The 26629-nt window shown below is 43.2% G+C and overlaps 1 protein-coding gene across 1 annotated transcript in view; it reads right to left on the bottom strand.

Annotated features, from left to right (window-relative positions):
- Positions 1-26629, bottom strand: part of LOC121201190 (transformation/transcription domain-associated protein) — a 76938-nt gene that overhangs the window by 11185 nt on the left and 39124 nt on the right. Inside the window, exons 46-66 of the mRNA XM_041066896.1 lie at positions 26238-26387; positions 24589-24788; positions 23975-24096; positions 21747-21960; positions 21348-21527; positions 20893-21039; positions 20344-20463; positions 18628-18915; positions 18316-18453; positions 17940-18052; positions 17267-17402; positions 14891-15082; positions 12234-12429; positions 11384-11502; positions 11154-11300; positions 10371-10471; positions 8154-8355; positions 6905-7066; positions 2958-3048; positions 2381-2586; positions 1129-1390 (exon numbers count right to left, since the gene is read on the bottom strand). Of these exons, the coding sequence (XP_040922830.1) occupies positions 1129-1390; positions 2381-2586; positions 2958-3048; positions 6905-7066; positions 8154-8355; positions 10371-10471; positions 11154-11300; positions 11384-11502; positions 12234-12429; positions 14891-15082; positions 17267-17402; positions 17940-18052; positions 18316-18453; positions 18628-18915; positions 20344-20463; positions 20893-21039; positions 21348-21527; positions 21747-21960; positions 23975-24096; positions 24589-24788; positions 26238-26387 (3486 nt within the window). The remainder of the gene's footprint in view (positions 1-1128; positions 1391-2380; positions 2587-2957; positions 3049-6904; positions 7067-8153; positions 8356-10370; positions 10472-11153; positions 11301-11383; positions 11503-12233; positions 12430-14890; positions 15083-17266; positions 17403-17939; positions 18053-18315; positions 18454-18627; positions 18916-20343; positions 20464-20892; positions 21040-21347; positions 21528-21746; positions 21961-23974; positions 24097-24588; positions 24789-26237; positions 26388-26629) is intronic.

Genomic DNA, 26629 nt, shown 5'->3' with positions numbered 1-26629 from the left:
TTAAAATAAATTTACATGTCAGTATAAAATGGTATAAGTTGCCCAGTACCAATATGGTGAAATTCACTTTACTCAGCCTCTGGTGGACTATAAGTCTATAAAACCCACACTGAGAATCCATTTCACTCTGAAATAAAGTAAATTCATTACAGTGTGTTTCAGTAGAGAGATATAGTGCTTTACAGACTTTAAATGCTACTAAGACTAAAAACTGAATTTTTACACAGGGAGTTCACCGTTCCATCGTTCCCGCAGAGGCAAAATAAAGCAGTCTTCTGCTTTATTTCATCAAATCTTGACAGGTTGTTGAGATCGTCACCGCAATGCTGCACCAGCTTAGATAGAAATGCCACTGACTTGTTTATAATCAAAACCAGTGTGGGCATGTGCACACACAGGGTAATAAAGGCACAAACAGACAAACATGCACACAAACACACACACACCTATTTCTGACCAGTCACCAGCCCCAACCCTCCTTGAAATCAAATCATCTGGTTGGAAACCTTAATTACATTGCAGAACACCAATGCTCCAGCTGCTCCAAGCGACAGTGCAGCATGTCCCAGCAGCACAAGTGTCCATGCAGACACAACCGTTCAATACGTGGCTACAGAGGCAAGTCGGGCATCTGGCTCATCATTTAAACTAGTGCAGACATACAGTAATGCAATGCTGCTCTTGTTTGCTGAAAGGTGGCTGATGTCTGATGCAGGGCTTTAGGGACAAGAGCTAGGAGGTGTCGCTGGATTTGCTACCTGGCCAATTGTCGCACCTTGTCAGATACTCACACAACAGCTTTTTTTTCATTGCCTGAAAACATATGCCCCACGTTTTATGTCTCCTCTAATGTTATGATGTGTTATGTGTTGTTATGATGTGTTAAAGTGTTATGATGAAGTTGGAAAAGAGGTAACAGCAGGGATGCTAAAAGCTAACATGGCTGACAGCCATGAAACTGAAGTGAGCAAAGTTCAAAAAGTGAATACAGGAGACAGAAGGCAGGTGTTTGTAAAGAACAACCACAAAATGAAAGGGTTCTTCAATACTTGTTTTTCCTTTCTGTGCGTTCTGTATGGTTCTAAATCTATAAAGGCAGCGGTGAGTGTATTTCAAAAGCCAGCCAACCTGTTGTGAACTGCCCCTTCATCTTCTGGAAAACAGGATCCTGGGCTGTGGCCTGAGCCCGGCGGGCCAGCGACTCGGAGGCAGCGCTGGAGAACATGGTGGAAACATTGGAGACGTTCTCCAGGCCAACACCGAAGGTGCTAACCAGCTTCTTGACAAAGTTGAGAGTGTGAGGTGTGATCTTGGCATCGGACACTGCCCCGCTCTTTTCAAAGGCCACTGAGTAGCATTTAGCCAGGCCCTGCTGGAGCTGCCTTAAAACCTGCAGAGAGAGGCAGAGAAATTTCGAGTTACATGAATATTAAGTAGAAATATTAATAGAAATATACCAACATTATTCTCTAATTAACACACACATTTCTTAAGTAGCAAAGATGCAGCAGTATGATGTCATACAGCAACCAAAGCGATGGAGAGGGGCGAGGTGATGATGGTGTAGCATGCCTGTGCCCCCTGCCTGCCCAGTGGAACGAAGCATAGAGTCTGCAGCTGCTGCCATGTGCCCCAAACCATCACAGATAATCACACGGACACACACACACATCAACAAACTTCCAGCCCTAAATCCCTTGCCCCATCCTACACACTCACCACACCCATCCATCACCTGTCTCAGTCTTCTCCCCTCCTGCTGCCTCTCACCGACTCCCCCCTCCACACCACCCACGAACCAATAACCTTGTATGGATGCCACCTAGCATGGCTAAAACAATTTGCAGCAGCATCAAGTTCAGTTTGGACTATTGTGTTGTGTACCTCCTACACTGGAACCCACACAATTTGCTAGGGCAAAAAAAATGCGCTGGCTGGATGGGTGATTTAAGTCGACGAGCTTCAACAAAAGAGATCTGAGAAAACACCGGCAAGACTTAATGAAGCTGAGGAGGGAATCTGGTATCTGAAACATACATATACATGGCAGCTGGGTCTCTCGGCTCTGCTCTGTATATGGCAAAACACTACTTCAGTCAGGGATGGAAGACAGTGGCGACCTATTCACAGACAAGTCACATCACCTTAGACTAAACAGATGTGTCGGACCACCAGAGAGACAGGATCTGCCAAGCTGTGGTCATCTGGTTGACCAGGTGGTGTGATACACAAACAAAAGACGTGCACACCAACTTGCTTTCACACATATGCGCAGATGCACGACAATTCTCACAACCAGCCGTATTATTTTCTCACCATCTGATCTGCTAAAAACACACAAGTCAGACACATACGAAACTAGCGCCTCTGTTCTTCTCACCTCTTCGTGCCAGTTCTCCCTGAACCACACCATCTGGTCCACGATGCCCTCCAAGGAAGAGAGCAGCGTAGGGTGTAGCTCCCGCTGCATGTGCATAATCCGGCTGCAGCGCCACATCGGGGCAGTGGCCCGTATGGGCCCCGGGTCGGAGGCACCTGAGTGAGGCTGGGCCCCCACTGAACTGGGCTGCTGCTGTCCAGATGCATCTGGGTGGGAAGAGCGGATGAGAGGGGGCAAGGTGATGGAGAGGGAGACGTGACAGGAGGGAGAATAAAGGAGGAAGAAAGGAAATAGGAGAAAGAAGGGGGGAAAGTAGATGGTAATCAGGATTGGAAAAGCAAACAGAAAGGAAAAGGAACAGGGGCAAATTCTACAGTTTCTTAAAGTATAAACTATTTTGAAGAATACATAGACAGGTGTACAGTCAAGATATATGTTCCAGAGCATATTCTATATGCTATTAACATGTTTCTTCACCTATTTGTACCTTTAAAGATAACAACTCAGCAGAAAAGAGCATTTCATGTTCAGAGTGTGGTTAAGAGGAAAGACACCACAGCCAGCCATGTTTACTCACCACTTTTGTAGCGCTCCCTCTGCTCGATCTTGAGCGTCAGGTAAAGGGTGCGGATAGGGAAGTAGACAGCCTGGGGGTACACTCGTCCCACCTAGCAGATAAAAGAGGGTCACAGATTACATTTCAAAGACTCCCCCGCAGGACCGCAAAGGAGAGGGAGAGGAGGCAGACAGAGGTGAAGAAGGAGGAGATGGGGAGAGAGAAAGAGAGAGGGACAGAGAGATACTGTTTGTGTATGTGTGTCACAGAGAGGGAGAGAGTGGGAGATCATACTGATAACAGCCAGAGACCTCTGCTGTAACAGAGGGAGTGTTTGAAGCTTTGAGTCAGGGGAGTTATGGAAGTTAAAAACACGTCATGGCTGAATTACAAAACTGAATGTGACTGATGATGAAATTGCCCTCAAGACTTTCAAGAAAAGTCACTGACAGCGTTGGAAGGCTTAATGGTTGAAGTCAGGACATAAGAGGTTTCAAGTTTTAAACACATAGAAAATTCACCTCAAACTTAGTGGAGTAGGATCCCTCTGATAAGCAGGTGAATTCTGTGTAACACTTTGGTGTATAACCTCACAAATCTATCTCAGGTCACAGTTCAGTATGAAGGTAGGATATATGGTTTCTGCAATCAAAAGTCTGAATCAGCTGGAAATGTCTGCTACTAAACTAAAAAACTGAACTAATCTTTCAAAAGAAAGTTAGCAAGCTACCTTACCTGCATACTCCGCTAGGAACTTTTCTTTCCTCAGTTTATTATGGTACGATCTGAAGGAATGTTTAAAATTACACTGGGAACTAAACATTTAATAATGTGACATCTTATGGCAGGTACGTCTTCCATTAGAGAAGGACGCACAGAGAAACACTTTGCCTTTGATAAGTACAAGTTAATTCACTTACTGTAGGTCTCTTTCATTCATTATCCACTCATGTGGTCCTACAAGCTCAGATCGCAACACACGCAGCGTTTGTCTAGATACACACTGATTCAGTAAAAGCTTTGAACAAATTCCCACACGCCCCCTTCTGTGTAGCCACAATCCTACTTCTACACCTGTCACCATACGACATTCTAATACCTGAGAGGGCGACCACTGTGAAACATCGCACGCAGAGACTGTAAAGGAATCCCCCTTTGAATGGGAGAGGTAAACTCAACTCGACACTGATATATTTGTGTGTTTGACATTTGGCTATCATTGTGATGGCACAAAGCGAGTGCCTACAGGTAGAACACGAGCTGTGACAAAGCTCCCTCAGATTTCACAGAGGCTAGAATAAAGATCTGCCTTTAAAAAAAAAAAAAAAAAAACTACAATCAGAGATAAAATAGTTTCAACTCCAGACAAAATGTAGCCATCTCAGAGGTTTATTTATAATAATATGAGATTGTCTGACCACTCACATTCCTCCTTGCTATGGTATAACATTGCACAGTGATGTAAAATGTTATTAAAACTGATGGAAATGAGTACCAAAACAATAAGCAGTTTGCAAAAAAAACCAGAAGAGATTTTTCCTTGAAATTCTAGGTGGAAGAGATCTGCGAGTCTGGCCTTAGGCCCACTGCATATCGACAGAAGACCAAACCACAAGGTTCTCTCAGATCTCAGAGCAAAATTTCATAGGTTGAATTACACAGCTACTTGATCCCTTCTAGACCCTCTATACGCCTGCAGGGCAGAAAGGGATACCTCGACATCTCGACAACAAAACTGAGCTCAATTTAACTAAAGGTGGGTCGAGGATAGATGGTGTTGGTGGAGGAGGATACAGGAGGAGAGGAAGAGAAGAAGCTTTTTTCACACTTCAACCTAAGGCTAAGTGGATTTTGGGACCTGTGAGCTTTTTCCTGACTCGATCGACATTCCTATGATACGTAGCCCAGGTCTTCAGAGGATTCTCAAACTACACATATCAAGATTACACAATAAACTAGCTCAGTTTTAAAGCTGCCAACGGTGAGAACAGATAAACCAGCAGCTATCTAGAACACACTGTAGTACTACTTTTTGGTCAGGTACTTACTTAGTGTGCTGTAAATGCAGTACCAACACTTTCAGTGCAGAAAGTCGCATCCTCAGTCAGGAAACAGCTCAAAATAAATTAGTGTTAACAGTGTCTTTCTGCTGCAAATCTGTTTAAGTCAGGCAAATACATATCTGGAAACTGAACAAACCTTTGCGTATTGATTAAGTTGTCCTACAATTGTTTACACTGACTTTCGCTAACGTCTCATATTTTCCATTTTTATCTACTGAATATGAACTGAATTCTCTTCACAAGAAGACAGACCTAAAATGAAAAAACAGGCCGTTGAAGGTGAGAAGTGAAGGTCTAGAGTCAGGAGTAACGGGAAGAAGGAGTTTTAAGTGGCAGCTAAGAGCAGCATTAAAGATGAAAGAGGAAGGACAGCAGAGAGGAAGAGGAGGAACTAGAGATCACCACGCTAATGGGAAGATAAGAAATGTCATATTTTGGCGAAGCTGAGGTGGGCCGAAGGGGAAGAGGCCGAGTGGTAGACAAGGAGGAGGCGGCGAGACGAGGCTGGGAGTGGTGCGGGGAGGGGTGCTGAGATTCTCTGTTAACTTCTGATTCATCTTCCCGCCTGCCCCCAGGCGCTCTTCTCCTCACCTTCATCAATATTTCAACATACGTTTTTTAAACATCCCGCCGCCGCAGAGAAACTCTAAATAATTCAGGCAAGCGGCAGAGATAAAGCCTGCCATGCATTAAAATGCGGATTTCTCTTTACATAAAAAATGGAATGAAGAAAAAGAGTGCCAACCTTTTACCCTTCAGTCATTACAGGGTGACGAGGCAGACCAAGGGGAGGACTGGATCTCCACAGACGGAATAATCTCTACAGTCACCCACTGACATCCATTCATATACACGCAAAAGGCAGGTACTAGTTTAAGCGATTCAACTGTAACTAGGCCACGACTTTGAACCTTGTAACAACCAGATGTCCTGTTTAAGTATCCTTTAAATAGACAGAATGCCATAAAAGAATTCATGTGATATATAAAAAAACAAAGACAAAAACATGAATGCAAATTATTCAGCATACTTATTTAACAGCTAACTTGCATTAAGCCAGTTTGTTAATAGGCTTGACAACCAACCATCAATGAGATATTTCCTCTAACTGCATGCTAAAAAGTAGAGAGGATTCCCAAAGCAATCATCAATTCATCGCACACTCGGTGTGTCTTTTCATGATACTACTACATCTATCTCTTATATTACCCACTTGTATTTTAAAACCCCGTCTCTTCTCTCTCTTCTCTTTATCCTCCTCCACACTTGCTCTCATATTCTCTATACAATATTCCTGCTCTGCTGAGAGGATGGTTGTTTGTTATAGCAGACTACTCTTTGAAGATCACCCTCTTCAAATTGTGCGGAAATAATACTCCATTAAGCAAAGCAAATTAGTCCTCGGTTTAATTACTAGCTCTGTTCCCGCAGTGCGGATGCGTACGATATTAACTTTATAATCATTTCTTGAACAAATAATTTAAAAACCAATTCACCAGGGACTGGTGAAAGCCAATAAATTGCAGTAAAAGGGACAGTGAAAGAGTCTGAATGCTTAGTTTGGTAAATAGAAAGCAGGAGAGAGGCCACTTTGGCGTGAATGCAGTTAATTTATCTTGATTAGAAAGACGTGCATGAGCACTAATGCTAACACACCAGCCAGATGCGCTGCCCCAAAGAGGATGAAAGAAGCCAAGGAAAAAAAAACTACAAATGACTGATGGGTGGAGCAGACATCCAGACACGAAACTGAAGGAGACAAACTGTAAAAGCAACAAGGAAGATGATTTTCAAACATATTCTAAATGCTAAGATTATGTGACAAAGCTGTTTGACAGATGTTTTCAGGGATAAAAAGTTGAAACCAAGAGGATTTTTTTTGTTCGTTTGTGGAAACGGCCTCACCTGGCTGATTAGGTTGAGCAGAGGTTTGCCTTCTGAACCAACCAGGCATGTCAGGAGCTGCGGTATCCACGCCAGCCACTGGATGGGCGGGACTCCAATGCAGTACTTGTCCACGGCGTCTGCAAGGGTGTTCTTGTCATCGAAGCTGAGCAGCCACAACACCTAAGGGCGAAAAAAAAAAAACACAAAGGGAGGAAGGTGAAGTCAGGAGGAGAGACAGGTAAGAAAAGGAGGAAGTAAAGAGCAACAAATTAAAAGCAGCACTATTTTGCCAAGGTAGAATATTCCATGAATTTCACGTAACTGCTTTAAGACACCAAGTAGCAAGAGGTAAGGTCTCTATCATTAATCAGACCATTGCTGCTTCCCTGGCTGGTCACGGCAGGAGGGGGGGGCTGCAGATGAAAGAATGAGTACATCTTGGCAATCCTCACTATGATCAAAGCTTAGCCAATGTGGAGGTGATCTCTCTTCCTGTGGTGTGCGTGTGTGTGCATCCACATTGTGATGAAGACATTACCCCCACTCAACCCCCCAGGCTCTCTTCAACGAGCCAACCCGGGTATACAGATTATGTGTAATTACTGATAATCACTGGTCATCTCACTTCATCCATCAGGACTAAGCACTGCCAACCCGGCTTGGCAGCACAGTGCCACGGAGGGTCACCAGAAAAAAAAACATCTAATTGGCATGTGTAGCTGGTAGAAGCCTTTGTTAGAACAGATAATGATAGCAATGCCTTGCCATGTCCAACACTGGATGTGGCAAGACCATATTTATTATTTATCCAGCCTGACACAGGGAGGTAACTTGTAGCTTTTGCTCTCTGGATGAGTCTCTCTAATATGACTCTCCTGTGGCTCTTTGAAAACAAAGACCCAGCAGGCAGTAAAGTTTTCACAATTTATCAGCCTCCTCTAGTCCATTAATAATAGAAAAAAAATCCAGATTGTATTGTGTTTTTAATGATTCAAAAAAAAAACCCTACCAAGAAGAATTTACTGTAAATTTCTTTCATTTTGTGCTGTGATGTTGCCTCTTTTTATGATATTGAGCACCACCTGATCTGAATACAGTATGGAGGAGCACAGGGGGTTTCAGGGCTTTACCTGTTTACAGAGCATATAGAGGTCCTTCTGTGCTAACTTCTGCAGGGACTCTACATGTCAGTGTAAGAAGGCAGGATGCTTGTTAGCAAGGAGTCCATCCTTTTACCTCCCACACAGGACTTACTCAACCTTCTCACCTTTGCTAGGTATTTGCGGGACTTGCTCTCGTTTTGGTGACGGCAGGCATGGAGGTAGCAGGTAATGGCGGAGACTCCCAAGTGCAGCTGGCGGTCCTTGACAAAGATGTTCTCCAGATAGTCACCCCACATGGCCCAGGCTTTCACTAGCACATCGTGCATCTGTACAGCTGCTGAAAAGGCCTTGTTGGCCTCCTCTGACCTGGAACGTGGGAGGGAAGGTGGAAAGAATTAAAGAGTGAGAGGGACAGACTGGGGCTAAAGTGCTGTAGGCAAGTCAGCAAAGGGAGGCATGCTGGAGAGGAAGACGAGGAAAGGATTGAGTGAAAGGGAAGTTAGAGGGGGGAAAAAAGAGATACAAAATAGGGAAGGACACTGAAGGGAAGGGGGAGCGCTGAGTGAGTCAAAGAGATGGATGCAATACTTGTGCAGAGAGTGGAGAGGGGGGCTGAAGGAGCGAAATAAAAGGAGAAAGATGGAGTGTGCAAGAAACAGATTATGATGATCATGTTCTGAATTATGTACTACACATCCATAAGAACCATATTTCATTTGATGTAATCTTCAAGGCCTTTCCACTTGGCATTACAGAGCAAGCATTTAACCCAGCATGAATAAATGTCACCAGGGGTTCAGCTATTTTGCTACACTGTAATATGAGCTGAGCCCAGCCCTTTTAATCAGAAATGACAGAGCCTCAGCAAGGTAAAAAAAAAACCCTCAGTGTAATGGCTATATTTATCTGTATACAAATACACTGACCGTGAAGAGCACTGCTATCGCTTAGTGAAATCTGCAGGCTGATAAACCTGAGAATCCGTGGGATTTTTATCCCGGTGCTGCAATCTAGCAGTCACACTTAAAGTGTTCGATTTAGACACTGTTTAAATAGCAGGCAAAGAAATAGACAGGTGAAGTCTGGCAGGAGACCCAAGTTTTGACTGCACCATTTATGCTGACAGGGAAAATATATTCTGAATCATCAGCTGTTTTCACTACGCCAAGCTGTTTCTAACAACTCGTTGGCACGCACTCTGAATAATTTTTACACACCTTTCGGGCTTTGATTAATAAATAAGATTCGAGAGGCACCCCGACACGCACTGCCTCGCAGTCAAAACAAGGAGACAGGCCTGTCAATGAAAAAGCCTCACGGCCGGTAAATGGACCTCCATTTTAGGAGTGCTTCCAAAACTACTCTCCCACTTACTTACAGTGAGATGTCTCCCAAGCCAATCAATTAAAATGTGTTATTATAAAAGGCATTTTGGCATGTGATTCAGAAATGGGAGCTTGATTGCTATGGGAGTCAGAGCCGAAGACCCTCCAGTAATACTTAATGGGGTTGCCTCCGTCACTTTGCCAGTGTTAAAGTACATTAACAGTTTCTACTACCCGGCTCAACAGGAGCACAGGCACCCAACAGACTGTCAAATCTCTGACACCCGTTTAATTGAATGATCCCAAAATCCTTAGCACGTGCGGCTGCACATGCGCGCACACATGCACTCAAGCACACACACAGACTCTCTCAACCCCTAACCCCCACTCTGCTGTTAATTCTCCCCTGGTGTAGGGGAAACTTAATGATTGCAATAAACCCTGCTGAGGTGGAGGCAAGTTCTGCTGATCCCATAGATTCCTGCAAATTGCCTCGAGTTAATTATTGAGCTGCATATACATTTAATAAGCCTTCCTCAATTTGTCTTTCACCCCTCAGGACGCCATGTCACATCAAAGATGACGGACGAAAAGGGGGCGCTGAAAGGGAAAGGGGTGTTGAAGAGCGTGGCTGTGGGTATGCACAGCCCAGGAAAGCATGGAAACAGCAGTCTTGTGCACCACAGGCAACCCCTGCAGCCAAAAACACATTACTGACACTGTCACAAGCTGATGACACAGATGTGCATTAACTTCTAAGCCACATTGTGGGGGTTACCTAGTAACATCATATCAGAGATGAGTCAGTGAAAAGCGCTCATAAAATATGACTGCCATGTCCCGACAGGAGAAATCACCCAGAGCAGAGTTAAGGGACCAGTGACACAGTCTGAGGACTGTGGTAATGAACGAAGGGAAGACACTGGCAGACAGGAGGACAGATTTCGACTGTCAAAAACACAAAGGTGAATCTAAAGCTGGTTACAAAGTGATGATGATTTTGTGAAGTTGGAAACGTAGTCAAAGACAGAACAGGTGGAGCACTAGTGGACATACTTGTTAATCTGAGCCAGGAACATGCCCTTTAGAGCGTAGAACTCAGCCGTCATCTCCTTGGTGAAGTACTTCAGATTGGTCGACTCTATCACCTCCAAACCCTGACAGATAGAGCAGAGAACAGCAGACGTTTCACTTCAAACAAAACAGCAGTAAAGGAACTTTCAGAAAGAAGAATCGTGAAGGAGACACAACAACGTTTTGCTTTAGACAGGACCATAATCACAGGTGAAAAACAAACCAACTGCTCCGTGTTCATTAAGAAGTAAGAAAAGCGGTGTTAAGGGAACTAAACTTCCATTATGGTGAGCCTCTGATTAGGTGTCCCCTATGTACTGCTGTGACAAACGATGTGTAGCAGGAGAGAGAGACAGAGAGCACCAGAGGATATGAGATAGAAGAGAGAAAGAGAGCGAGAGAGGAGTGTCTACTGGCACTTTTAATGACTTGTGGTGTGCTGGACTGCTTCTATTAATCAGAGTACTCCATGGGCTTAAGAGCAAGGTCCTGAGTTACACTCTCTTATAAGTCTCCCTGCTATAACTTGTCACCTCGAGCTGCGCCAAACACCTCTTGCTCTAACTACTTTTCTCACTCAAAAGTACCGCAAACTATGCTTCCAGCTATTGCTAACGGAAATCAACAAGTACTTAAATCAGACCAAATGCATCAACTGTGTTGTTCTTCTCAGATGGTGCATGGATAAAAGATAGACAGATGAAGTACCAACAGATTTACTAAGTTGAAATACAGTAACAAAGAGGAGGCGTCATTCCACCTTACCTGCATGCACTCATTCTTGCCCATGACACCAGCCAGCTGCAGGTAACATTTGACCTGCTGCCTGATCTTCTGGAAGCAGTCAACTATGGGCACTGTGGGGATGGTATGGATACGACTCAGAATGTCCAGAGCCACATTCACCAAACCCTGGGAAAACAACAGTGTGATGTGATTTCACAAACACAACTGAAGATTAAAGAAAAAAAAAAAAAACTTGAGAAAGTCATTACCTGTTTGCGTGCTATCTTGCCATACTGAATGATAGCAGAAGCCGAGGCATGAACCCCTAACATGGCGTTGTTGTTGTTGGGATCATGCTGTGTGTTTGTCTCATACGCTGTCACTATAGCTGTGGATAGAGACAATACAGTCATGAATGTGGCGTTTCTCTTTGCACAAGTGTCACAGTTTAAGGAAAACGTAAGCAAAAAAAAACGAGGGGAGCTTGGAGCTGTATGAACACTGGGGATCTTCTCGCACTCTCCTGAATGCTCGGCTGTCATGACCCACAGTAAGGCACTGGGGACACTAAATGTATTGAACAGTAAATGGGCCATGGCAATGAATTTCACTGAGAAAATTTCATTTCACTTTAACATAAGTTTGAAGGCTGTCATGTAGAAATGAGGTGGATTTTATTGGCATGGTGCTGCAGAACCAGCGCTATTATTATTTCAGCCCCTCACAGTGCGAGTTGGAGCTCAAGTTGCTTGAGACATCACATTTTGCAGTGGCTGCCTCTCCGAATGGTTTCAAAGTCACCACGGGAGAGAGCTGAGCACTGAGCAAGGTAAATATGTGTGTGTGTGTTATGTCCTGCAGTGAGAGAGAATGCTTTAGCGAGCTGACATTTGGAAATGTACAGAGGCCCTGAGGTGCTTCTGCACATTGTGGCCTTTTAAAGAAGACCCCCTTTCTGGAACTAGCGAAAACCTAAGCAGCAAAATGAGAGCATGTCTGTATGAGAGTGGCACCCTGTAACACACCTACGACATGTGAAAACTCATGCATGTGAACAAAAGTAAGTCTTAATATCACTGGTGTCAAACTTAGATGAATCTGTCGGAGTGTGGGCCGTACCTTGGTAGTGGTGCTGGCGCCACATGAAGATGCTGCTCCAGTGGGAAAGGTCATCAGAAACAATGGGCAGCCGGTTCCTCCAGGTTTTCACCACTGTCTTCATGTCATGGAGGCTGGTGTTGCGGCCCAGGTTAGCTGGCTGAAGCCCAGCATTAATCTGGGCTGCTTCTTGCAGCTCAATGATCTGCTGTGCCGCCTGGGGAGAAATTATAAGTAATATCTGCCCTTGAGTTTTCGTACAATACCACAAGTGTCTTGACCACACTGACATGACTCTTTGACCCTGACTTTAAACTTTTATGGTGCATGCCAGATGGCAGATCTGAAGCTGCAAGCAAATAGCAAGTGCTTCTCATGCCTGCGATGGCTAACTTTTTTGTTTACTATTAAAATTTTGTATTCCCAGGACTGCTCTACGGTCTGCTTCCAAGATTTGGTCCAGACAGTGTACCAGCTGCACTTAATCTTGTTAATATTTTGTCTAAGCATCTGAACAAATGTACGCTACTAGCAAAAGTTCCTGTTCACTTGGCACTGCATTACACACATCCTGTCCATGTGCTGTCAATCAGTGACTGGTCAATTTAAAGGTAAAGAAATCTCATGTAAACTGATTGTTTTATTTTCTTGTTCTTTTGATGCTCCAGAACCAAACACACTTTTATGCATTGCTTTCCTCATCTCTCTCCCATTACTTCTTGTTTTCCTCAGTTTTTGGCGTAGAACACATTAATCTAATGAAAAGAAAGATAAAGGTAAAAAGAGCAAGGTGATAAGGTGATAACATGCTTAGAAACTAGATATGGGGTGTTCAGAGTTTAATTAAAAGGTGGAAAGATGCTGTGGGAGATGTGGTGATACAGGTGGAACTTGAAGAAAGGTGATGTTAAAGAAAGAGAAAGTGTGAGACTGAGAGGTAAAAGCATGGAGAGTAAAAAAGATAAAGTAAAAGGCAGAGACTGAAATAATGAGAAAAGGAAGACTGTTACTGCATGGGCACTGACAGATATGAAGAAAGAAGACAATGCCTGGGCTGCACTCCTCTGGGTCAGACTCATACTCAACAATCCCACAGGGATGGAAAGCCTCTAGAACGAGATGGATCAAAGTGACCAAATATATTTACCTCTCAAGGACAACTAGGCCTGAGGATCTCTAAGACAGCCGTGAAAAAAACAAAAGCAACGCCTTCTCTAAGCGTCCTACCGCAAATCAGCACATTAATACCCATTATTGTTAAGGTTTGACACAATTTGATTTGTGATTTGTGTTGTGTAGGAACTGCATTTAGCAAAATGTCACCGAAACATAAATTTCTTTCTTTTTTTTTTTTTTTGGCATCAGAAATATGGTTTTCATGCCACTAAAAATAATTTTGCAGGGAAAGTCATTATGACTTCCTACACTGATTCAATACCTCATCTGCTCCAATATGGCACAGAAAGAAAGGGACAAGGAGATGGGAAAATGTGAAAATGATAAGCGAGGGCTTCTATCTCATTCCGTGAAAAGAAGCCTCATTGATTGGCCTAAAGCCGCTTTGTGAACATATAATCAATCATTCCTTTATAACTACTCATCAATCAATATTAATGCCAACCTTCATAATCGATAGCGTGGGTGATAATCCATTGATCGTCAGTCAGTGCTGAGAGCTGAGATTTGATGATAACTTGATTCAAATGGTATTTGAACCCTACTGTATTTGCAGGGTCTCGGCTTCTCATTCTCCAAGGCTCATGGAGTCGTGAATGTGAGATATAGAGTTTGGAATGGAGATTTACAACAGGCCGCTTGGCTGGGTAGAGGAATAAATAGCTTGTTTTCCCTCGGCTAGGGTAAATAATTGGACTGCACATATGCGAGCATACGGACACCAAAATACACACACACACACACACACACACACATGCACAATAACAAAGAGCGTAGTCACCCAATTCAAATACCCATTTTGAAAAGATAAATGTAGTGAATCAGAGCTGTGCTGAAGACTTAACCCCCCCGCTCCGAAATCAAATCTTCCAAAACAAAATAAATTAGGCAATACAATATTTTTCACAATTATCTGTTAATATCAGCTGATGGCCCATTTCTAACCTTCATTCAGACCGTCCCATTCATCATGTAAATGTAATTCTGCTGCAGGTATTTAATCAAATGGTATCTGATGGCAGGGAAGTAATTACAGCCATTCTAAACTAACTCCTTTTCTTCCCTCCCCCCTCTTCTTCTTCTTCTACTCTCTCTCTTTCTTTCTCCCCATGTCCCACGATTCTGTTCACTCTCCACCTTTTTCAATTTCCATTGCCTTATTCTCCCCTCTTTTTTTCATTCTCCTTTTTCATCTTTGCCCCTGTCTATTGTAATCTCTCCTGGTGGAATCAAAGAGGCTTAAAAGGTTTTTTTGATTTTTTTTTAATCATCTATCTCAATTTTACAAAATGGAGTGAGAGAGGGAGATAGAGGCCGTTATCAGCATTACTCAACAACGAAGCGTCTCAGGGCGACAGATGATCTCTCGACATGCATCTTTTCAAGTGCTTATCGCAATAAAATGACTTCCCGTCACCACTCTCACTGGCTTCCTGACTGCCGCGTCACTCTAAATGGAGCCTTGCAAAAAGAAAAACTCTTCAAGCATCCTGTATACTGACCTGAAGCAGCGGCGTGTGCACATGGGAAACAATATGAGGCAACCTCCTCCACTCGCGGATGGCCAGGCTGGAGGCCATCTCCACCAGCCGCTCTATGAAGTTGAGCTGCTGCTCCTCAGGGTGGCAAATGGCCAGGTAGCCACGGTGCATGTTCACCTTCCAGGCCATCTCTTTGGGACAGCTCAGCTCCACCTGGAAATTCACACAGACAGTAAGTTTCAGCTATCTGTGACTTATTGAAATTGATTGTATATAACTATGATGTTTTCTTAAAGGATAATGGGTAGATGATGAGTAACATTTTTTTAAGTACTACTATTAAACTAACTGGTATACTTTGGTACAACCACAATAAAAAAATGAGATGAGATTATGGTCGGGAGGCTCAGTCTTAATGCTTGTGCTGTTTTGCCTCTTATCAAGAAGATTCACAAGAACACTGCAGCTTTTGGAAAAAGGAGTTTTGCTACTTCTCTCCTTGAATATCTGAAGAGCATAACTGTAATTTGTTTTTCCCCCCCATCAGTCTTTTTCATGTTCTACCATCTGCCATGAACAAAATCAAATTAAAGTTTTACTTGAAGAAAACAGCTCCATCTTGTTCTTTTATGTTGTCAAGCAATCCACCGGTTTTCCTGTAAAATCCATACCGGGTGCACCACAGGGGTAAAATGCAGCACTGAGAAGGCTGTCAATCTCCTCAACACATATCATGTTCAAGGTAATAATACAGAATATTTTTTTTATTTATTCAAGTGTTCTTGATAACAAAACAGAAAGACTGTCTCACTGTACATTTTCCCATGCAAAATCACACCTCGCGGAGCGTGTCATGGCATGTTAGCTGACTAACTTCCTGACAGACAGTAGCTGATAGATGCAGCCAAAAAAGACAACTTCAATAAATTTGGAATTGGTGACATATTCTCTAGATATAGACACTCTGTTGGTAAATGGGCCGTGCTGTTTTTCTGTGTGTGTCACTCACACACTTCACAGCATTTTAAGTGTGGGACTATGACACTTTCCTTGCATAATGTAGTATTTGGACAAATACACAATTCTGTTTCCAATTCATTTTCTGAATGATTTCAGCAGGACGTTTGCACTAAAGACCTGTCAACCTGACGAGTCTGACAGAGGTAGAGGAGAGGAAAAGGCCCTGCTATTGATTGAAATGCTGAGTGCGTTAACACTAAACAAACAACAGCCCCGGGGGAGCCTGCTGCGTCAAACCTGTGGTTTGCTGTTGTGCGTTTATGAGTGAGCCGAAGAAAAAGAATAAGAGTTGACCAAAAAGAGGAGGATGAGTGAAAAGAGCAAGAGAGCGAGAGAGCATAGGCGTGTATTTGTGTAAGCTCTTCCAATGCTGGAAAAAAAATTATTCTGATCGGTCAAAGCGCACTTATCAGGGGTGGCACTTGATGAATATCCTGGAGGCGGGGCTGCCCTTATCAAGAGCCAGCTTTAATTGAAAGCAGGGACATTTGGACTTTGCCTGTGAGCTGGTGAGCTTTGGGCAGGCAGGTAACTGAAAGCCTTGCTCGTCTCCTCCACCATAAAACAAATCACCCTGCAGCAGATGCCAGGGTAATTATTCACACGCACAGCTGTCGTAAATATTAGCTGCTAGAACCAGAGCTATGGAGCGAGGGATGAAGAGGTGGAGGTGGAAGTGGAAATAGAGAGGGCAGTAATAACAAAAAATACAGGAAAGAAGGTGGAGACATAAGAGGAAAAAGAAAGAGAAATGGGTACACAGAGGAAGGAAGGAAGGAATGAAACAAGGAGGAGGGGACATAGCGGGGTTGGTGCTGCCACCCAGACAATTTAATTAGGTGTCACCTTAGGACAGAGCGGCTCAATGGATTGGTTCCAAGTCTCCTTGAAAGAGCAAAGCAGGAGTATTTGTTATATGTCCGGTACTATCATGCGCTCGCCACCCGTCTACACTTTGTTTTAGGAAACACAAGGCTAATAAATTAACGGACCAAACGGCTGAACTGCATTTCCACAGCTTTACGGCCAGCTCCCTCGTTCTCCCCAGGGGCGTGGGGTTGTGTGTGGGGGGAGCTGGACGGTACCAATATCAAGTTACTGCACTTCACACTGACATGATGTCTGGGCTTAATATACAGCACTGTACCGGAAACTAGAAATAAAAAGAAAAAAGTGGAGTCTCTGGTTCACTGGGTTCAAGCCTACAGGCTTCAGTGCATCTGTGATTGTGTTAGTGAGCACTTGCGGTTTTAGTTTCTGTTTTCTGTCAAACTGTTAGGGGGTTACTGCACTCTTTGGGAGACAGTGAGAGCACACGTGTGTGTTTGTGTGTGCAGGAATCCATATGTTTTTACAAGGCAAATGTGAACTTCTCACCTGTACCAGAGCCTCCTTCATAGCAGCCCAATTGGAAACCCTCCAAGCACACTCGAGCACGAGATAAGGGTTTGAGTGGCCTTTAGACTGGCCATATTCTGTCAACGGTTCCCACTGGTTCAGTTCCTTAGAACAGCTGGAAATGAGGACAAAGGAGATGAAAAGTCTAGGCAACTTTAATTTATGCTATTAAATGTGCTACAGCGATAAGACTGTAATGATAAAACTGCTCCTTTGTATTAGTCCAACTCACAGTGTGTCATCTGGAGGTTTGCCTGGCTAAAAATTCACTGTTTATCATTTTGACTTTTTTTTTTTTTTAAAACGCCTTCTGGGTTGCACACTTTTGCACTGGCCCTTGTGGTTTTCTAAGTCTCACCCATACAGATTGTGTGTGTCCTTTTAATATTATGAATGATTTGCATGGTAAACTACATCAACAATTGGAGGCAAAATGCACTAAATATTGGACACTCATGACGTGATGAATGGAGTAAATGTTATCGGGTTTGTACAATCAATAGTGCACCGTATACTTTTACTTTAACACCTTCATATATATATATGAAGGTGTTAAATCCACTATGGTTTGGCGCTCTGCTGGCTCTGACTCCGTGTGTAACACAGACTGCCCTCTGGGATATCAGCATCTTTTCTGTTCCAGAAATCTTACCGTATCCAGTGGTCCTCCCAGAGCTGGTACTCAGGGAAGATGGCTGGGGACACATTGCTCCTCTCGTGCTCTTTTCTAGCCTTCTCCATCGCTTTCTCGTAGCTTTCCTGGGCCTGAACCAACACATCGTAAAAGTTTTAGTTCTCAAGTAAAATAAAATGATCAATGCAACTTGAACTCACTGATATAAATGCAGAGTACAGAATATTAGAAACACATATTTGCATAATGCATTACAGTTTTACAGCACCACATAATGCATCCTCCAAAATGACCATAAAGGTGAAGAAACACCTATCTTGAAGTGTTTGCTATATGAGATAGTATATCAGTTTAACAGTGCTTTATAGTGGTTTGCCATCAGTCTTTCTCTAACCTGTTCAAAGAAGCCATGCTGCTCGTAGGCGATGGCAGTGGCCGTCTCAGGAAACTTGCACCTCTTCTGCCACAGACCCGCCCACATGTCCTCCTCTTGGAGCAGGGAGTAGAGCTCTGCCAGGGAGTCCAAAATCTCCTGTAGAGAAGTAAAACAAAATGTAAATGGCGGCAGAACAAATTGGAAAATGAGTAAGCTAAAGTATTGGGCTGCACATAAAAGTATTTTTTAGGTTAACCCATCAAGACAATAAGGTATCTAATCAGCCACAAAAAAATAAATACTAACAAAGTCTAAATCAAAATACATTACCTGCTGAGGTGGTGTGATGCTCTCCTGCTCATAAAACTCTGTGCTCTGCTTGGGTTTGCTGTGTAGGCTGAGGCCCTTTTCAAAGGCCTGCTGCTCCAGCATTAGAGTGGAGCGTAGCCAGAGGTTGTGTGTCTTGCCCAAGTACTTCAGTACACAGGGGCGAATGGGAATAGGAGGCACACACTGGGACATGGCCTCCACAAAGCAGTTCAGGGCACTGGGCTGGCAGTCCCGCTGGGCCTGGTGGCTGCCACTGCACAGGAAAGGACTCATTTCTCCTGACAAAGCCTGGAGGGGGGACAGGGAGAGAGTTCATCAGCCACCCAGTTTCACTTGAGCAGCAGTGCACTATTATAGCATATTGATAAAGGCATTCTGTTGCATGTATGCCATGCAACATGATGCCTATTTCCAGTAAAGGGGAGCTGTTAAAAATAAAAAAAGAGGTAAGAGAAAACAGGTAAAAGGACTGGAAAGGGACAAATGACAAATTATATGCAGCCTTCCCGTGTACGCAGATCAAAACAAACATGATCAACAAGTCCCTGAAAGTCCATTCATCTCCTGTAAAAATGAGGAACACGTGAATTTGAATACACTTGAAGGAATTTGATATATTATGTTTTTACACATATATATATGCAATATAACCCTAACACTAATACTACTGGAAAATATGAATATATGATATGACTTTGACCTCTTTACCCAGTTCTAGTCAGAAGTCGTGTTTTCCTGTTTTACTGTCAGTTAGTGAAAAATATTTAGCACTTTACTCTCATTTAAGACAATTGAAAATTTGTGCACAAAGGATTATTTTCTAGTATGAACTGTACAGTGCTATACTATGCAATCAGAGCCTCAGGCCCACAACTGGATGGAATAGACTTTGAGCAGGACCACGAGGTTAGGGCTCCAATAATCGTGACTGACACACACTCAAAAATAAATGATGTATTGGTAATGAATATAATTTTCACTGCCTGTTGACAGCATGGAATAATTAAAGATTTGATGGTCACTTTAATTAGGCTGGCGGTGGTGAGGGCCAATGTGTCATCAAATTCCTTCCTATGAAGAATATGCTTTTCTATCATTCCCATGAAATAATCAGCCCAGAGATATAAAGCCTGAGCACTAGTAATCACTCTATTTTCACCATAAATTGATATGGCGTAATGGAAGCATGAAATGCGGAGCTGAGCCGGGCGTCAGAATAAACACATGTGACATATTTGTCACTTCATGCCTGTCACAGGAAGAAAATATCATTCTGCAGCCATCTTTCTATTGACTTCATCTTTCAGATGTTTAAGAGCTCAATCACTTCAAATCAAGGCTTTTCAACGAGTCTCAAAATACTCTATATGCATCTGGTTCGTTAAACTCATTAAAGCTTTCCTCCCTCAGCTTTCTCGTTTCCATATTTAGCATAAATGAATCTGTCCTCATTAGGTGGAAGTACACATTTTTAGAGAGAAATGGGATAGCCAAGGTCAGAGTAACTGTCTGCTTGTTGTCTGCTTGTTAACGTCACTGTTAAGATACAGAAAAGGATAATACAAGGAGTAGATGAGTGCATAAGGGATTTGTTTTCAAATAAGCAATGTGCAAGTGAAAAATACTTGCACATTGTAGAAGTAGGCGCATATCTAACCTAACATGTAAAATGGTATCACATATTTCTCCACAAAGCTGGATGGAAGTTATACTCACATGCTGTTGCCTATCGGAAAGGATTTTCCAGAGACGAGGGAAGAGCTGGACCCAGGTCCTCTCAGCAAGCGGTGTGGAGATGTGACAAAGCTGGACCAGAGCATTCAGAAGTGCCCCCGTCTAACACAGGCCAGAGAAAAATAACAGCTGCTGAGTTAGCAATCTTTGTCCTCGGGACTCAAGAGTAGTGTGCATTTACTAAACTACTGGCTGGTTAACTGCATTTGACTGGTGTACAAGGTCGAAATCAGTTCTTGATTTTTTTTTTTTTTTAGCAAGAATAAAAATCAGCAGGGTCACAAAAAACTTCTGCACAGTGGAGTTGAGGGAAAATGTTTGAAAAATTTGATGAAGTTCAATATCTCAACCACTGCATTCTCTAGTAGTTACGGCTGAGTGATAGGGGTAATTTTAAAAAACCCCTTAAAATAATGGTTAGATATATCATTTCCCCCAGCCTTGTCAAAATCCAGTAAGTTTCATCGACCCCTCGGTGCACTCTGAACTGAAGGACAGAGTGCACGCTGGCTCCAGAAAGACCAACCTCACCTTGACTTCCCGTAGTGAGTCAAGAAACTTGTCGTGGCGGTTGGTGAGCATGTGCAGTTGGTTGCCCGTGTCTCTCTCAGCCTGCTCCTTCGTCTTGGGGATGGCAGTCTGATCACCTGGTGCTAGCTCTATGTCTATTTCCACATCCTGCCAGGGATGATGAGAGAGGAGAGGAAAGCAGTTGTCTTTTGAGAGAGCTTTGACATTTAGTCTTCACGCTGGACGCAGCACTGTTTTGAAAGGGACCTGTATGACATTAACCATCCACAGCCTCTAGGTAATGGGTGAGGGATGAGAACAGAGACTTATTTTACAGACAGACAAAGAAGCAAGGCTTTAATCTTTTTTCAGGAGCACAGTATGAAACACACTCCTAATGGGATAATGTGCTAATTTGTGTGGGAGAGCATGTCTCTTGATGCATTGTGGTATTTGTGTGTGTTTGTGTGTCCCACCTCCTCCTTGGTCTCACTGTTCTCCCTCTCACGCGGCTCCTGCTTGACATGCGTTGCCATGGCGAAGGCGGCGCGGTCATGGCTGTCAGCCAGGTTGATGACGTTAGTGATAGACGGCAGCATGGATCCCTGGCAGCTGGTGCCGATGATGGTGTTTCGTTCACAAACTGCCAGCAGCAGCTAGCAAGCATATACACACACACACCAGGGCAAAACATAAGAAGATCAGTAACAGTAAAGGACATGACAAGTGATGGGGATGACAAGAGGTTGATGAAACTAAAAAAAAAAAAAAAAGAAATAAGAAAGACTTATTCTGAGGCAACAATACATTCTTTTGAATGCTGGATAAAAGACTTAAAAGGCCTGCTGAAAGATCAGAGGCAACACTCTGTTTACCTCTATGCACTGTTTGATCCAGAAGTGGCTGCCCATGGCTTCCCAGTTCTGAGAGCAGCAGATGTAGAGCAGCCTCTCGTAGACACGCCGCTTCATGGAGGCGTCAAACACCTCAAAGAACTTGGCTCTGATCAGTGGCTGAGTGCAGCGAAGCCCTGAGAGGAACGCCGGCTCCAACTTGGATGTGATATCACTTCCTGAAAGGCTCTCGTCCCTGAATAATGCGATGGACAAAACATTGATTTGACCGAGCTTGCATACTGGCTCTTACCCGTTTTACTTCCATGATTCAGGAAAGCAGAAAACAGATGTTTTGTTGATAATAAAATATTTAATTCACTTCGAACATTTACTGTAACGGAAAGTAGTCACGCCATTAATGCAAGAGCTAAAAACTACTGTAAGACAACTGTGAAAAACAAGTCACAATATCAAAAAAACTATAAAGTACACACCGAAAAAAAGGAAAATGAGAGCATCAATACCCTGTAATAAATCCACATTTATGAAGCTTATAATAATCAGTTTTTGGTGAAAGTGTACAACAGATGTGCTTATTCTTCTCTAAAGTCAGTAGGAAGCTGTCATCTGTGTTGCTGGTGTATCGCATTGAAGTCTTCTAAGGCTGTAGACATTTAGTCCAATTACTCTACATCCTCAAGTAATTTGAGTTTTTAAAAAAAAAATCCTTGATTCAAATTCTTTGCCTCAGAGCTTCATTTCATTATGAAAATTTTATACAGCAAACAGGTGCAGAGATAATTATCACTGTGACACTAAGAGCTGAGTGGCATGTCAAGAGAATAGTAGTAATATATGCCAATACTCATGCTGCAGCAATTTAAGGAGGATTGAGTCAGATTCTTTATGTTTTATGACACTTTTACTTCTGTTAACTTCATCTGTAAAATATTTGTTGCTAAATATCATTGTAATACATTTCTGTACAAGGAAACGAGTAATTTTCATTTTAAGAACAAAAAATGTATAGTTTGTTTTCTTTACTATCTCTTTTTTTTTTTTTTTTTTACAAAATATTATCATCACCAATTCAAAGAAAACTCTGAAAGCTCAATTTTTCTGGTATTTCTGTGTAAGCTAACTAATCCTGATTGGGTTGAAGGGGTTATTTATAAATAGGGCAGGCAGGTACTATTCCAAACATATTATGAGCACAATAAGTAATCTCAAAGCAGCATTCAAATGCAAGGTGCCAGGATGTTTGAACAGCCCTGCTGTGCCATGCTTAGGACCGCTGAAGTGTGAGGAGACGGCAGTTAGCACTGAATATCGGGTGAAGTTAAATATCTTTGATGAGGAGACTACAGTGACGGTAAAGCTCTAACAGTAATGCATCGAACACTTAAATAACAAACGTCATCATTCCCACATCACCCCGCTGCACTGAATGTGCCTCATGGGTATGATCCACATAAGAGAAGCGGAGAGGCAAGGTGGGATAAAAGCACCAACAAAGGCAAGGCTACCACAGCTGCATACTGCCCCTATTCGTGCTATTCCCTTAATCACACATTGCTCTGGAACAGCTGTTTTATCATTCCATTATCATTACTTGCTGTCCATCATGGCTTTACTGCTCATTTTAAAACTTCTGACACGAAGAGCAGATGGGCTGGAGGGATACAGGGTACATTTGGCTGATTAAATGTTTATGTGTGTAAGACAGAAAGACAAAGGGAGCTGTGGTTTGATGAATGGCAGGCAGTAGGACAGTGTCTCCCCTCTGGCCCCCACCTGCTGGGTGTCCTGTCATGAGTTGGCTGCTTCCTGACTCTGCTGTAGCTCTGTGAAAGACCCAGTTGCAATATCTATCTCTATCACTACCTGCTGTCTTTTCTCACCCCTTCTGCACACAGCCACCCTCCTCTTCTCCAACTATTTTCTATCTACAGCTACAGTTTCTCCTAATTTATTCCTTTGCATGTACCCCCAACTGATTCTAAGCACCTCCAACCATTTTTCATGATCTATCTTTCCCTATCCTTACAAACTTCTTAAAAAAAAAAAAAGAAGTGAACAGTACACTGCTCATGCTCCAACTCCCCTCCTCCTCCTCATCTCCATTTTCTGCTGCTCCTTCAACCAACCTCTCATGTCTTTCCCTGTCTCAACCTCCTGACCTTCATTCTTCCTGTTAAGATGGATGCAAGGGCGGCAGGGCGGCAGTGGCACGGCCATTTGGCCATGTGATGAATGGCGGTAATTACCTGTAGACGTAATTAACGAGGTCCAGGAACTGGGCGTTTAACTCAAGTTCATCGGGGAAACGCTTCTCTATGTAGGTCATCATCTTCACCAGCAAGATGGACTTCTCACGTAGGTTTGGCATCTGAAAGGAAGAAGAATGTCGATTAGAAAAGAGAGATAAAGGGAGGAGATATTATGAAAATGAAAGAGAAAGAGTGCAGTGAGAAGAGAGAGAGAACCCCCCCCCCCCCCCCCCACCCACCAGATAATCTATTCAGTTACTTTCTTATAAATGCATCTCTCTGTCCACCTCAGCCCTTTACTGCTTTCTCTCTTTCTGCGGCTTAAAAGACAATAAAGCCCAAAGACACCTCTGTGGGTATTATGCTAATGTTAACCTGACTGGGTTTAGAAAATGTGCTTTGCTTGTTGTTTGTCCAAAGGTTTCACACCTTTTAAAATGTGCACTGCTGATTCAGTTCTTGGATTCGCGCCTGCTATTATCAAAGAAATAACACAATGATCTACTGAAACACACATTTTAATGTTTGTACACATTATATTTGCTTAACTTAATGTTGTTCCAGAGTCTAACGTTCTGAACCATCTCACCAAGGAAAAGCCTCCTTCTCACCTGGTTGGCAGCCATGGGCGAACTGTTTTTCACCCACTCTTCCACGATCTTGACGACCGCACGGAGGATTTTGGGATCAGGTGACTTCTCAATCAGCGACGTGAGGATCACCTGGATGAAGTTCTTCCTCATTTCCATGCTCATGACGGACAGGCGAGTCTTCACCAGGTCAAGACTCAGCATTACCAGCTCACTGGTCACTACGAGAACAGAGGGAGCCACAATACAATATTAGCAATTTTAGTATTAATACTTGTCTCATGAGTCGGGCTGGCCTTGCACACATCTACACTCAAGTCACCAACATAGGATTTGCTGTGTGAATCTATTTTTTAATAATGATAGCAACAAATATACAACTACACAGTTTCAATATAATCAGTACCTCAGTTAAGAAGCTAACAGTAGTGAGAAATGAACAGTCTTTGGAAGCAGAGGTCTTGTTGGGCAGATAGCCTTTGGTCTTAGTGACTTAGTTAACTGCTCCTGGTGGAGAGTAAGTGTCTGGTTTTCCTGATATAAGCTATATATAAGATATAAGAGATACAGCTTCCTACTTCTTCACCTGGTGAAGTCAAGCTCAAAGAAGAAAGTTAACATGAAACCTAAATGAATTTTATAATAGTCATGACAAAGCAAAAAAAACCCCCAAAAACCTAAAGCACTTAAACAACAAGACCTAAACTTGTGAAACTGTTTACCCTTGCCTACAGACATACAAGGCAAGCTGTGTTTCTACGTCAAACAGTGTCTACCCTTTCAAACCCAGAGCAAAACAGCACAAGGTGACCATCTGTTTGCTTTATCCAGAGAGCGGCTAGGAGACAATACAGGCTGGCAACCAGAGCTGAAGAACATTCCCTGTGAAACCAGGCTATCTGTAGAGTGGGTCTCCCCTGACCACGACAGCTATTGAGAACACAGCTGGGGCCATTGATATAGAACTTTTGATAGGGTCTTTGTATGGAGCCAGGCACTGCTGTGATACATGGGATATCTGAGCTCTAACGGGGCCTGAGGAAGGTCACCGTGTGAGTGTGCGTGTGTGTAGTCTACAAGCGATCTCGCACACAGACAACCCCCTGTTGGACCAGGGTTGGGGAAAGTACGTACACTGGCCTTCCTGATAACGTCAGCCAGCTTTAACTGCAGATTAAGTTCAGCTGAAAAAGGTAGTTGATGTCTCGTGAGCAGTCTGGTGGATCTTTGAGCTCCAATAGTAACTCGACTGCCGTAAACCCCATCAGAAACCACGCTGGGAGACATACTGGGAGAAACGGGGGTAGTAGGGCAAGACCGACTGCGTAATCAGGGAATTACTCTGATTGGTAACCTTTTTTTTTGTGTGTGTGTGAAGACCTGGGTGTGTGGCTGGTATTTAATTCATGCTAGAGTGTGTCTGAGTTTCATACTTAACTGCTGCTGTTGCTGTATTGCCACACTGTCCACTAGCCAATATTAGCATCTTATTTTGAAACAAATTTTGCTGTTGACTTTACTTTTATGCAATGATCAGAATGTATTCAGGTATTTGGCATTGCTGATATACTGTACATCCCTACTTTAGTCCAAGTATGTACATGTTTGTCTCTTCAGGCTGAGCCTGGTTTTCCCAAATCTTTCCACTGATTTCGTGTCCATGCATGTACCTGTGCTGGTTTCGGTGACCCCTGGGTTGGCCTGCTGCGGGCTCAGGTGTTCCCGCACCATCTTCTGCAGCGAGCGCATGAACACAGAGATGAGGCGGTCGATGTAGCTGGCATTATAACTGCAGGCAGACTTCAGGATCATCAGTGTTCCTGGAAGACAAATGAAGGGGAGGGGAGGCAGATGAACAGAGGGGGAAAAAATTGGAAATACAATAATCTGATAAGAACCACAACCTCTGTGGGGAAAGGTAAGAGACACGTACACCTGCAGTCATCTTGTGTTATTTTCTCAGAGCATGTCAAAGACCTGGTTTTTTTTTTCTTCTTAGAAAACTTCCTGTGTGTGACAGAGGCAGGGATAGGTATGACTAATGTCCCTCTCTGTTGCTGCT

The sequence above is a fragment of the Toxotes jaculatrix genome, chromosome 21, assembly GCF_017976425.1.
Source record: "Toxotes jaculatrix isolate fToxJac2 chromosome 21, fToxJac2.pri, whole genome shotgun sequence".
NCBI classification, from domain to species: Eukaryota; Metazoa; Chordata; class Actinopteri; family Toxotidae; genus Toxotes; species Toxotes jaculatrix.
The sequence above is the reverse complement of the archived record's forward strand: the minus strand, read 5'-3'. Positions and strand labels throughout refer to the sequence as shown.